The 13807-nt window shown below is 46.4% G+C and overlaps 1 protein-coding gene across 1 annotated transcript in view; it reads left to right on the forward strand.

The window, feature by feature from the left end:
• The first annotated feature begins 160 nt into the window (after positions 1-160).
• The window catches only part of arap3 (ArfGAP with RhoGAP domain, ankyrin repeat and PH domain 3), a 31930-nt gene continuing 18283 nt past the window's right edge, over positions 161-13807 (forward strand). The window contains exons 1-7 of the mRNA XM_070962640.1: positions 161-302; positions 9127-9289; positions 10234-11184; positions 11513-11553; positions 11754-11836; positions 12068-12135; positions 12781-13020. Coding sequence (XP_070818741.1) covers positions 9216-9289; positions 10234-11184; positions 11513-11553; positions 11754-11836; positions 12068-12135; positions 12781-13020 — 1457 coding nt within the window. The 5' untranslated portion in view covers positions 161-302; positions 9127-9215. The remainder of the gene's footprint in view (positions 303-9126; positions 9290-10233; positions 11185-11512; positions 11554-11753; positions 11837-12067; positions 12136-12780; positions 13021-13807) is intronic.

Consider the following 13807-nt stretch of genomic DNA (forward strand, 5'->3'; position numbering starts at 1 on the left):
TCAAAATAAAACTACACCTTTAATACAGAGCGGAAGCACTGAATACATCCTGTCTTGATGCTTTTGTTTTGAAGCGTGTAGCCGAAAGTTTCAACAGTCAGTGTTTTGCGTAACTTGACGTTGTTGAGAACGGAGAGGAGTTTCTCCTCCCAGAGTTCCCAGTCCGACCGAGAGCCGCTCCGGACTGTGCTGGTCTTTTCAAGGGGACTAAATCCTGACCAGAGACCAGAGGGGTCAGAGATCAGAAACCGGAACGGATCAGAGACCAGGGATCAGAGACCAGAGACCGGAGCGGATCAGAGGTGAGACACTTGAAACCTTTTGATTTGAAGCAGTTGATGGGAGCCGGTCGTCCGGTGAGTCCTGCAGGAAGCTGCTGGTCCCGCTGTCAGTCCTGCACAGACCCGGCACAGACCCGGTTCTGTGAGTCTCTGCTGTGTTTGTGCGCTCTGAACTGACGGAGTGATGCTCAGAGTACTGAAGGTACAAATACTCAGTATTCAGTATTCACTGCACAGTACTGAAGGTGCAAATACTCAGTATTCACTGCACTGCAGAGTACTGAGAGTATAATTCAATTCAATATACCTTTATTTGGCCCGCGAGGGGAAATTCCAAAAAAATACTGAGTGTTCCCTGCAGAGTACTGAGAGTATAAATACTCAGTGTTCCCTGCAGAGTACTGAGAGTACTGAGAGTATAAATACTGAGTGTTCCCTGCAGAGTACTGAGAGTATAAATACTGAGTGTTTCCTGCAGAGTACTGAGAGTATAAATACTCAGTGTTCCCTGCAGAGTACTGAGAGTATAAATACTCAGTGTTCCCTGCAGAGTACTGAGAGTATAAATACTCTTTATACTCTTACTCTCTCTTACTCTTTATACTTTAATTTTCTTGTCCAGATTTTGAATCAGTGACTTGATGAAACATTTCAGCTGCTTTGATTGACGGTGATGATGATGATGATGATGATGGTGATGATGATGATGATGGTGATGATGATGGTGGTGGTGGTGAAGAGTCAGTGTTGTGTTCAGGCGTCAGACCAGAGAGTCGTTCAGGAGGGCGTTCACTCGCAGCACAAACATCCTGTAAAGAGGAAACTCGGCTTCCTGCTTCAGCTGGACCCCGTCGCAGTGACCCCCCTCACACCTTAACCCCGGACCACCTTCTTCTTCTTCTTCTTCTGCTTCTTCCTCTGCAGTGGTGGAATATTGCCGCCCTCCTCCTCCTGGATCAGGTGTTGCTGTGTTAGTTTTAGCCTCCACCTGTCGGTTCAGACCTGAACTGTGGAGGACTTCCTGTCTGTCCGGGTTCTGACAATTAATAATTATAATTATAATTATAATTATAATTATAATTATAATTATAATTATTATTATTATTATTATTATTATTATTATTATAATAATAATAAGAAGAAGCTCTCTGTAACCTCAGCCAGAAGAAGAAGAAGAAGAAGAGGAAGGTGTCTGGTCAGGTCGGCCTTCATCACAGTCTCTATTCTCTGAGTCCAGATGTTGAGTTCAGGTCTGTTGAACAGGACAGAGTACTGTGTGTACTGCGTGTACTGTGTGTACTGCGTGTACTGTATGGTGCTGATTTTTCTGGATCATCAGTACGACTGCGCGTCGCATTTGAGGTACTTGTACTCTGAGTATTTCCATTTCGTGCTCTTGTCTCTTACTCTCAGAGGGAAGTGTTGTACTTTTTACTCGATTACATTTATCTGACGCTTTAGTTACTTTGCAGACTCAGATCAATACTCTAAGTGGTTATCAGTGATGATCAGACTGTATTGATCGATGGAGGAGGAGAATTCAATAATCAGATGAGCTCCAGTCTTATGATGAATACATGAATAATAAATCATAACCGATCGTAATAATCCATCATCCAGTCATATCGTATGTATGACTCCACTCTGCATGACAAGTACTTGTGCTTTTGGTACTTATTTTGATGCTAGTACTTTTGTACTCTCCTGTGCATCACATGTTGAATACAGAGTATTTCTACACTGTGGTATTACTGCTCGTACTGTAGTACTTCTACCACCACTGTGTGGCTCCTCTTACCTTCATGTGTACTTCAGTACACTTAGAGTACTTCAAGTTTTAAAGAGAAGCAGCTTGAATGCCAGAGTTTGATTGATTGATTGATTGATTGATTGATTGATTGATTGATTGATTGATTGATTGATTGATTGATTGATTGATTTTAGGTAAAGTCAAAGAAATTAAAGTAAAAAAAAACTGACAGCCTCCAGAAACAGGAAGTTGGACCAACATGTCTTCCTGTTGAGAAACTCTGGAGACATCACTGTGATGTCATCACTGGTCTGTTGCCATGGCGCTGCCTTCAGGGACTTGGTGTGTCTGTTGAACTCGTCCTCTGTCATGCAGAGACGTCTCTGGACGTCCTAAACGTGCTGCTTGTTGTCAGACCAGAGACCCACCGGCGGGACACTGAGCGTCTCCTTAAAGAGACTGAAGATCCTGTGGGCCCTGAAGGCACCGCAGACACAGCCCGTCTGTCTGTCTGTCTGTCTGTCTGTCTGTCTGTCTGTCTGTCTGTCTGTACCTGCACAGACAGACCACAGCTTCACTGTCCTCGCAGCGTTCCCAGTGTGTGGTCACTGTTACCCAGAGTTCCCAGTGTTCCCAGTGTGTCTCAGTGTGTGGTTCCAGTCACAGCTCGGGAACAATCCGTCCTCTGTTTGACACAATAGAGACTCACTGTTAGTACACTGCCTCGCTCGCCCACCCGCTCTCTTTCTCTCCCTCCTCCCTCTCTTTTATTTGTCTTTCCTTCAGTCCTGCTCTACTTTCTGCTCTTCTTTCCTCTGGTACTACTCCCCCCTCTGTCTCCGTCTCTCTCTCTCTGTCTCTCTCTCCGTCTCTCTGTCTCTCTCTCAGTCTGTCTCTCTCTCTCCGTCTCTCTCAGTAACTTCCTGTGTCTCACCCTGTCCTCCCCTCATGCTCTCGGTGGAGGTGAAGAATGAAGGTCACTCTTGTCCTCTCTCCTTTCCTCCCTCCTCCCACTCTTTCTCTGGTTGTTCAGTCACAGGGAGCATTGTTTGGAGCCTGTTTGTTTTGATTGACAGGTCTGTCGTCCTATCAGGTTCTGTCCCACTTCATTTAACTTCCTGTTTGTGGAGGGAAGGCTGAAGGCTTCAGGTGGAGACGCTGCACCGTCGTGAGGAGGAGCTGGAGACAGGACGCCGTTAGCGTAGCTTAGCATGCAGCTAACCATGTTGGTTTCCAGCGTGTGACGAGTCTCTGTGGTCCACAAACCATCCAAAGTCCGTCTAAAGGGAGTTTCCTCTCACCCTGAACAGATGAGCTGTCGGCCTCTTCGTCCTGAAGCTGATGAAGAGTCTGTTTCACTCACTGCAGACGTCTCGCTGGCAGGAAGTGGACGTTTGAAACCTCATGTGATGAAAACATACAGAGACGTGAAAGAGACAAGAGGGTTGGATGTTAAACAGAGACAGAAGAGACGTACACACGACGATGATGATGATGGTGGTGATGATGATGGTGGTGATGGATGCATGGGAAGAGGAAAGGGTGTGTCTGGTGTTTGGGAGAGGTGGGCGGCCAGCTGTTTTCTGGATGAAGACTGTTTGACTTTCATGTTGAGCTCAGAGGAAAAACAAACGTCCATGATTCTCCACAAACGTCGAATTTGTACGATTCAGTCAGACCGTCCTCGTCTCAGAAGACGTCTCATGTCAGATTCAGGACTCCTGACGTGGAACTCTTTGTCCAATTTGTTTACAATGACCTCAAAGTCCAACAGGACATGTTTATGATACTAAACATTATTGAAACAGTGCTGCTGAAAAAAGTTCTTTGAATGCAGGATTGAAACAGGATGTAACGAGGCAACAAAAATAAAAGCATCGTAACCCTGATTTAAAACATTTAAGTAGAGCTCTGGTCCTGGACCTCCATCAGCTCTGATCCTGGACCTCCATCAGCTCTGATCCTGGACCTCCATCAGCTCTGATCCTGGACCTCCATCAGCTCTGATCCTGGACCTCCATCAGCTCTGATCCTGGACCTCCATCAGCTCTGATCCTGGACCTCCATCAGCTCTGGTCCTGGACCTCCATCAGCTCTGGTCCTGGACCTCCATCAGCTCTGATCCTGGACCTCCATCAGCTCTGGTCCTGGACCTCCATCAGCTCTGATCCTGGACCTGTGGATTCTTGATAGTTGTGATGAAAAAATCAAACAGTCTGATGGAAAATAGAAAAACAGAAAAAGGTGTCTCTATGTGTCAGTGTGTGTGTGTGTGTGTGTGTGTGTGTGTGTGTGTGTGTGTGTGTGTGCGCGCGCGCACTTCCTGTGTGTCCTCTGAAGGACAGCTGTATCCTGTCTTTTGTCCTCTGCAGATCCACAGAGCTGATTAGGAGGAGGTGGAGGAGGAGGAGTAAATAGACGTGTAGGCAGAGGAGGAAGGAGTCTCCCCCGTTTGCTGATTTGCTGGTCTGACTGTCTGCTGGGGGGGGGGGGGGGGGGGGGGGGGGGGGGGGTCTGATGACAGACAGGTTCAGACCTTCATCAGGATCTACTGTTATCACTTCATTGATCCACCATCAGGTCAGCACCTGGATGACCTCATCAGCCTCAGCTGCACTGTGGGTGTGTTAGCATGCTGATATTAGCATTTAGCTCGGAGCAGCCGGTGACGCTCAGTGAGTCGTGTTTAACGTGTGCAGTGATCCGACGGCGTGTGTTGGCTCAGCGTTGTCGTGTTCATCCTGGTATCGCTGACAGAGGCGGGGTCGAGCGAGGAGCCGCCTATCAGACGCAGAAGTGGTCACAGAGGCCCAACTGATCGCTGCCTGTGGGCTCTGCAGTGTTTTAAAGGTGGAAGTGATGGAAGTATCTGCTTCCTCTCTCCGTTTCTCTCCTCTATCTGCGGCCGTCACCGGCTTCCTGCTCCGGCCTTCTTCCTCCTCTCTGACTCTTCTTCCTCTCAGATTAGATCCTCTCTGCAGACTTCGGCCTTTTCTCTGTTTGACAGACTGCAGATTCTGAAGTTTCTCTCAGAACTTCTCCTCGTTGTTCAGGTCTTTGGAAAGATAAGTGAAACATCAGAAAGTGACTGCAGACGGTCAGATGGACCTCTGGGCTGTCGTGATGAAGATGACTCTGACTGAGTGACAGCAGTCTTCATCGTCACTTCACCAGGTCCTGTTTCCTCTTTTGAATTTACCTTCAGAAGATGAAAGAAATGGATAAATATCAAGGATGTGTGAGGGAGATGAAGGGTGTGTGAGGGAGATGAAGGACGTGTGAGCTGCTGGTTCTGCTGATGTGGACGTCTCAGGACTCCCGTGTGAGGCTGATCCAGATGTCTTGGCTGGTCTGAGAACAGAAGCTGGTTTTATGTGAAGCAGCTGAAGTTTGGAGGAAAAAGGTCGACAGGAGGAAGCTGCAGTGACTCACTTCCTTCTCCTCCTCCTCCTTTGTCTTCATGCTGGAAGCTGCTGACCTTTGTGTGTGTGTGTGTGTGTGTGTGTGTGTGTGTGTGTGTGTGTGTGCGTGTGTGTGTGTGTGTGTGCAGTTATTTTTATCATGCGGTTACATTCAGAGTCACTTTGGTGTCATGGTTTTAGTGTTCTCCTCCTCCTCCTCCTCCTCCTCCTCCTCCTCCTCCTGCTGCTGTTACTTTAACAGCTGACTCAACAATAACAGTTTTTTTTTACAGAAAATGTAAATAAATTTATTAAATAAATAAGAAATAAATTATTGTTAGTCTTTGGTAAAAGTGTTTTCATGCATTTATTTTGTTTATCTCGACTTCTCAAACATATTCTTAATCTCTGGTGATATTCATGCTCTTATTGTGAAGGTTCTGCTTTGTATGTAGTTTCTCCCTCAGAATGACGGACTTGATGAAGTGAATCAGGACTGACGGAGTTCCTCAGGTCTCTGGTGGACTTATCCTGCTGTGCGTCTCAAAAATGACTCAGACTCGTCTCCTGAGGACTAAAATAATCACATTGTTGGACAAAGACTGTTTGACTTCTGTAGACCTGAACCAGGACACAGACTGTTTGACTTCTGTAGACCTGAACCAGGACACAGACTGTTTGACTTCTGTAGACCTGAACCAGGACACAGACTGTTTGACTTCTGTAGACCTGAACCAGGACACAGACTGTCCCTTTTTCCCACGAATGTGAATTCTTTCGGAATTAGTTTGAATCAGTTTGAATTCATCACAAACGGGGACGTCCGTCTGTCGGTGGTCACAGAGCGAGTCTCCCCCTTCAGCACAGCCTCGGCGTGACTGACGTGAAACCAGCAGGCTTCATCTGCTCAGCTCGTCTCTCATGTCCTCTTTATGAGCTCCTGAGGACGAGCGTGCTGAGAAGTCTGCAGACGAGCTTGAAGAGCTGACGCACAGTTGATGCTGCTCCACTGGTTTCTGCTGGTACAGCTGTTGCTGCTCCACTGGTTTCTGCTGGTACAGCTGTTGCTGCTCCACTGGTTTCTGCTGGTACAGTTGATGCTGCTCCACTGGTTTCTGCTGGTACAGCTGTTGCTGCTCCACTGGTTTCTGCTGGTACAGCTGTTGCTGCTCCACTGGTTTCTGCTGGTACAGCTGTTGCTGCTCCACTGGTTTCTGCTGGTACAGCTGTTGCTGCTCCACTGGTTTCTGCTGGTACAGTTGATGCTGCTCCACTGGTTTCTGCTGGTACAGCTGTTGCTGCTCCACTGGTTTCTGCTGGTACAGCTGTTGCTGCTCCACTGGTTTCTGCTGGTACAGCTGTTGCTGCTCCACTGGTTTCTGCTGGTACAGCTGTTGCTGCTCCACTGGTTTCTGCTGGTACAGTTGATGCTGCTCCACTGGTTTCTGCTGGTACAGCTGTTGCTGCTCCACTGGTTTCTGCTGGTACAGCTGTTGCTGCTCCACTGGTTTCTGCTGGTACAGCTGTTGCTGCTCCACTGGTTTCTGCTGGTACAGTTGACGTAGCTCCAGCAGCAGCAGCAGCATCTGAGTCCTCAGATGTGGTGACGCAGACGATTTCAGCTCCTCTGTTGTGATTATGAAGTTGTTTTGAAATTCACATGTAAAGTGATGGCTTGCACTGTCTCTCTCTCTCTCTCTCTCTCTCTCTCTCTCTCTCTCTCTCTCTCTCTCTCTCTCTCTCTCTCTCACACACACACACACACACACACACACACACACACACACAGAGTTTTTTCTTTGAAAGACCTCCACCCTTCAGCTTGAGGCAACATGCCTCGCCTCAGCTGCAGGCACTCCCTGTGTCCTGTGTGTGTGTGTGTGTGTGTGTGTGTGTGTGTGTGTGTGTGTGTGTGTGTGTGTGTGTGTGTGTGTGTCTGGTTTTTGTTCACTGTGTGTGTTGGTGAAAAGCTGGGGGTGTTGGGGGCTTCCAGTTTCAGTGATCACTGACTTGGGTGCACTGTGCTGAGCGTGTCTCAGTGACATCGTGTCTCTCTGAAGCCTGAGAGGACGCCTGGCAGACGAAACTCAGGGCGGAAACAAATCAATGGTCCTCCTCTTCACTAGTTTTTTATTGACTGTGAATATTTTTTAAAGACAAAACATGTATATCCATCCATTTTTGAGAGGACAAAGAGACTCTGAGAGGACAAAGCCGAGTTTCTGGCTTTGGACTGAAAGGATTAATCACACTGTGGTTATTATGGGATGGATGCAAATAGATTAAAGCTGGAAATACACCAGGCCTGCAAGCGTTTCCATTCAAGCTTTATTTAAGGAGCTGTAACAGAGGTTTCCTTCACACACTCTGAGGAACGTCTCACTGACGGTCAAATCTTCGTGGACGCTGACCTTCGTTTATTATCTTTGTCAGAATGAGGACGTGGACATTTTACTGTCCACTGCAGCAGCTGCTCACTGTCTCTGAGTCTGTTTGTTCCAAGTTTTCTAAAAATGCATCTTAATCCTGTCTCTTGTCTCTTGTCTCAGAAACACTCAATCACATGACAGCGAGTGTGTGTGTGTGTGTGTGTGTGTGTGTGTGTGTGTGTGTGTGTGTGTGTGTGTGTGTGCGTGTGTGCGTGCGTGCGTGTGTGTTACTGTGTTGTGGTCAGCTCATCTTTCGTTAAATGGCCGGCGGTGTTTCCAGACCGAGCCTCTCTGTCTGTCTTTGGTCTGCTGATCGCTGCTGGTGTTGTGCAGCAGACTGCCCCCCCACCCCACCCCCCTGTAACCTCTGGCGCTGCCTGTACAGAGGTCAAAGGTCAGCCTGTTGCAGACACTGGGAGACAATCCCGTTGCTGTGCCTGCCCGCTGACATCATGCTTTGTTCTGTTTCTGTGGTTTCAGTTGGCTGGGGGGCGTTGTGACCTCTGGGGGTCAGAGGTCATGGTGATGCCATTTCAGTGCAGTAAAAACAACTAGCACCTGAGATAAAGCTGGAGTTTACAGAGCTTCACCTTCAGCTTTAGGATCAGTTTAACTGGTCAGGTTTGGTTTGTCATTGGTCCGTTGATGCGTCAGTGTCGTTGCCATGGTTTCCTGCATGTGCTGCAGAAACTTATATAAACTTAACACTTCCTGTATCCATTTCAAATTAAAAGTCCTCCAGCAATTCAGTGGACAGAAATCCTTCATTTCTTAACAAGGCATTTATTGTGAAACATTTGCTGAATTGTGTCATGACCTGTTCACTTGCAATGTACCAATACAGCACTCAAGATGTAGTTACTGCCATCTTGTGGTTTTTGTCTGTTACTACAAACTACAGTTTGCCCGAGACATTAACATACGTAAACAAAGAGTGCCTGAAATCCGACATTAACACTTAAAATGAGTTATCCCGAACTATAAAGTGTGTACATTATACTTAGTTGACTCCTTCCAGGAATTTATCCACTCTTGTTTTATTCCCTGTATTTGGGAGCTGGACTTTATTGTCAGGTCGACCGCAGCGCGAACTGTAGCACTTAAATCAGTTTCATCGGTGGTTTTCCTGTTGCAGCAAGTCAAAATGTGTGAACATGGCAGGTGACAGACATATACTGAAGAGAAACTGACCAGAGTCTTGTGTGGTGGTCAGAATCAGACGTGGTTTTGGTATAACTGTTGTATTTGGTTCTTGTCTCCTTCAGATGGACGGCTGTTGTCTGTCCCTGCTGTAGGTCAGTGATGGCTGTGGTGTTTCCTGAATGCGGAGGAGACAAAGTCAGATCCAGACTCCATGTTGGTCATCATGGCCTCGCTGGATGGAAGCACGCCGGTTGAGACGCTTCTAGTAGCGATCCATCTGGAGAGGTCAGAGTCTAGAACTCAAACTAATTTACTCAATATGATGAAGATATGTGTTTCAGTTGAGGACTAAGCATTAGAACAGCCTGGTTCAAGTTAACATGAACACCAAAATCCACTTCTAACACTTGGCATAGCATTGGCCTACACATTAAACCTCTCACTCAAAACGGTGTTAGCAGAGAGTTGACTGTTACTGCTAGCAGATTTCTTGAAAAAAATCATCTGACATCTCAAAGCATTTGTGCTGAAGCCCTGAACATGTTTGTTTGAAACAGTTCTGGGTGATGATATTTTTTTATTGTTCAAACAAACAATGCATTTGTTTTGAGTCACTTTGGTCAAATGCATCTGCTAAATAAATGTAATGTACCAAAGTATGCTAAAGATTTAGCTGAGAGTGCATAATAATTTATTATAGTCTATGCTAAAGTGTGCTATAGTGCTTACTAGAAATGTACACAATGTTTGAAAAAGTATTAGCATGGAACATTTAACATAGGTGCAGATGGCAGAAGTGTTAGCATAGAGCTGACTGTCAATCCCAATTAACAACACATACAGTACCTACCAATGTATGCCAAAGTGTTAGCATGGAGTCAACTGTTAGCATGTGCTAGCCTGGTTCCTAATGCTGAATCTGTGCTTATGTCATTTTGTCATTTTTAGAATTAGCATTGTCTTTCATTAAATAGCGTTCACATATGATTGTTATTACAAGCAACAGCAAGAAATAGCATCATAGCAAAAACATACAGCACTGCCATTGTTTAAATGTAATTACAATTTTCACCTTTTGTTCATTAGCTCACCTGGTAGTGTATGCACCCCATGTACCAAGGCTGGTTCCCTACCAGTGTGAGCCCGGGTTTGATCCCAACCTGGAGCCCAGTGCACGGCATCCTTGCAAAGAATTCCCCCCCAAAGATTATTGCATTTTCTCACTGCAGGTACCTAGACACTTTCCGTCGAGGTGGTCTCCTACTGGCTAGAGACTTCACACACCTGGATCATGATGCCTTGGTCAGCCTGGGTATAACTGCCACAGGACACAGGAAGAGAATCCTACGATTGGTCAGTCACATTCAGAGGATAGAGGGACAAAGAGCCAATCAGAAAGCTGATCTCCCACGTGAACGCTGTCAGTCTGTGACAGACATTTCTTCATCAAAGCGAGGTCGCACTGCATTGCTCCAACAGTTGACAGGACCTGTTAACTTTGAGGCATTCAGGAACAGCTCAGCTCCAAACCTTGCCGCCATGCTGACCAACTCTGGCAGCAGCAAACCTGTCGTGAAGCCGGTTCCCAAACCCAGAACTGTCTTCAATCGTCGCAGGACAGCACCCATCCACTTCTGTCCAACACCAGACCCTGCACTGCCCCCACCCAGGAGGCTTTCCCAGGACTCCATTTGTTTTACTGTGTTAGAGGGTTTGACCTCAAGGGACACACCCACACTTGATGACAGTTTGACCTCTGACGTCAATGACCAGTCGACCACGCCCAGCCGAAGACCAAGCCAGGTGGAGAGGAAGAGGCCAAGTCGTAGCTTGTCTCTGTCAGATACTAGAGGGCTGTTACCTCCTGTTCCCCCGAGGATGAACCGTGGGGTCCCTCCTGCTATGTTCCAGGGGTCCCCACCCTCTTCTTCACCTGTGCAGACAGAGGACAACCAGACACTTCCAGTGACTTCCTGTCCTGTTAGTCTTGACAGCAGCAGGCTTTCTGAATCCTCACCATCCGGTTCACCCAGAGGTGGTGGGATGGAAATGGTCTCTAATGAGATCTACTGGGGCACTTCACCTTGTTCTACTGCTGGAGGGAGGATATACTGCAGCCAGGAGTCAGCTCCTCCAACCCCACCCAGACAAAACCCTGGCAGGAACCCTGAGAGGAATAGGTAGGTCTCTCTGATCGACTTGTTTGTAGACCAGGATCCAAACAAGATTTATTGACTTTGTTTTTTACATGTGCTAAGCAAAGTTTTGTGTCTAAATACATCCATGTAATTAGCCTAAATAAGACCTACCTACCTTATGACTCACCAACTGACCAAGGCCTCTCAGGGCACTTAGCGTACGTATCCATGTACTAGCTATCTGTCCATTGTCTGTCCTTCCATCCAAACATACTGAAGACTTAGTAAGTCTTGGTAAATGAGGTGCGCTGTATATCTCATCCCTGCTGCAGTATGTCTTTTGTCAGTTATTGGTTTTGTGTGTTTTCAGTGGCAGCACTTTAAGTAACAACTCTTCAGGATCAGCCAGAGGTGAGTACAGATGTGACGATGACTACTTGATCATGATCTGCGTGCACAGTAAGACCGTTTATCAAATGTCTGCGCAGAATTCACAAGGACAACCATTTCCATCTGTAGTTTGTTGATTTTGTTTTTCCCCTTTATTGGCCATCATTTGAGAATCCACCTCACCTAACACCTCAGAGTAACTCAGTGTTTGTGTTCATCAGCTTCAACAGACGACCCCGAGGAGGAAATCAGCCCGTACTGTGAAACTGTTTTCCAAACCAGAAGAAATCCACTCATCTTGGAGGTGAGACAGCAGCACAGAGACTCGAGAGCTTTGTAAAGATATTTCTTCTGTTCCCTGCATCCCCCTTTCTTTCTTCTTCCCCTCATCATGGAGGAATTATTAAAAAGACTCTGGCTTATGCCAGAGCATGTCTGATTTTTAATCCAGCGGTTGTTGAGACTAAACATTAAACTTGAAATATCGCCAGTCTGTGATGATAGAAGAGTGGTCCTTTAATATTTTCTCCTGCAGAGTGAAAGAAACAGACTGGAGGAGAGAGAAATGAGGAGGACAGAAGAGAAACATGCAGAGGATCATGGGTAAGACACCAGCAACCATAAATGTTTATTTTTTTAGCTCTGTGAGCAAATATTAAATGCTGTATAAAAACATAATTATAGACTGACATCACACAGAAACACAGAATATAAAAGACAGTCAAAGAAAACATTTAGAAATTGAAATTCACATGAACAAAAACAGATTTACATTATTTACATGTGTACTGTATAAAACAGTATCATCTGCATACTGAAGGAACAGAACCTCACACATCAGGTTCTGTACTTTCCACTTTTATTTTGTGGACCTTCTCTTACAGTCTGTGTTGAATGTGTTGCACTTCCATCTGTTTTAACTGAAGCTTGTGCTGAATGGAAACAGAACTGCTTCACGTTTGCTTTGGACCTTGGAAATAACAATAAAGATACGAAGCGATACAACAGCTACTCAAAGGATGGTGAGATTGTTTTCTCACCTGCTAACTCTGAGGCCAAGAATGAACTTTGAGTGATAGTTAACAAACATTACTGTACCAAACTGATGATGAATCATTTTTCTCTGCTGATCACAAACAGTGAAAGACCTGCAGAGTCTACAGATTTCACAATAAAAGACTTGACATCATGTGATACCAGATTAATCTGCCCTCAACTGTATAAATAAAGTTGTATTTGTACCTTCAGGTGTCAGAAGCTCTCCTGGACCAAGCGTTTGTCTCAGGCTCTTCACTCCGGAGACTCTCAGGGTTACAGCACCGTTGGAGAACCTCCACCCGCCACCCGCTGCCTCTCCCTGCCCCCCCACACCTTCCCATCAGAGACTGAGGAGGACCTGACCATCTCTCCCTATGCCAGCTACACCTCCTTGACTGAGAGAGCCCCACCCATCATCAGCGGGTGGCTGGACAAGTTGTCTCCACAGGGGTGCGTTTGATTTACACCCCTGGTTACACCGACAGAACAAAACCACCGGGAAGCGTTTGATTTGAACAGCTGGTGCAGTTTGGTGTAGAGGGCCTTGAACCAGTTCCTGATTCCAGAGGCTTTTAAGGAAGTTATAGGGGCCATGAGGAGTTTCCAGGGGTCCTTGAGAAGGTTTGAGAGGTTGTTAAGGAGGCTGTAGGTGAATTAAAGAGGAGCGGAAAGTCTCAGGGCAGGAATGTGGAGCTATGTCCCATGTCCTCACCTGGCCAATCACAGCGACTGAATCAGAACATCAGTGACACACATCCTCTGTGTGTGTGTGTGTGTGTGTGTGTGTGTGTGTGTGTGTGTGTGTGTGTGTGTGTGTGTGTGTGTGTGTGTGTGTGTGTGTGTGTGTGTGTGTGTGTGTGTGTGTGTGTGTTTGTCAGGGGTCAGAGGTCAGCGCTGGCTGTTGTGCTACATCTTCTCTTTTCTGCTCCTCCCTGCGTCTCCTCCCTCTTGAGGAGCTGCCTGTGTCTGGTCACCTTCCTCTCCATCTCCTCTTCCTCCTCCTCTTCATCTTCGTCTGCCACTCGGTGTGTGTTTATCTTTTATTCCTTCTTTCCTTCTACTGCACCTCCTTGGTCAGACTGATATGTGTAAATCAGATCAATACAGTCTTCATCATTGATTGCTTTCTTTCTGCTGACGCTTCATATCTTTCAATCTGGAAGATTTTCATCTCAGAGTTCAGAACAGAAACAAAGTCGACCATCCAACACTGACTGTAAGACAAGTCCTGCTCTGA

This window comes from Chaetodon trifascialis, chromosome 5, assembly GCF_039877785.1.
Source record: "Chaetodon trifascialis isolate fChaTrf1 chromosome 5, fChaTrf1.hap1, whole genome shotgun sequence".
Lineage (NCBI taxonomy): Eukaryota > Metazoa > Chordata > Actinopteri > Chaetodontiformes > Chaetodontidae > Chaetodon > Chaetodon trifascialis.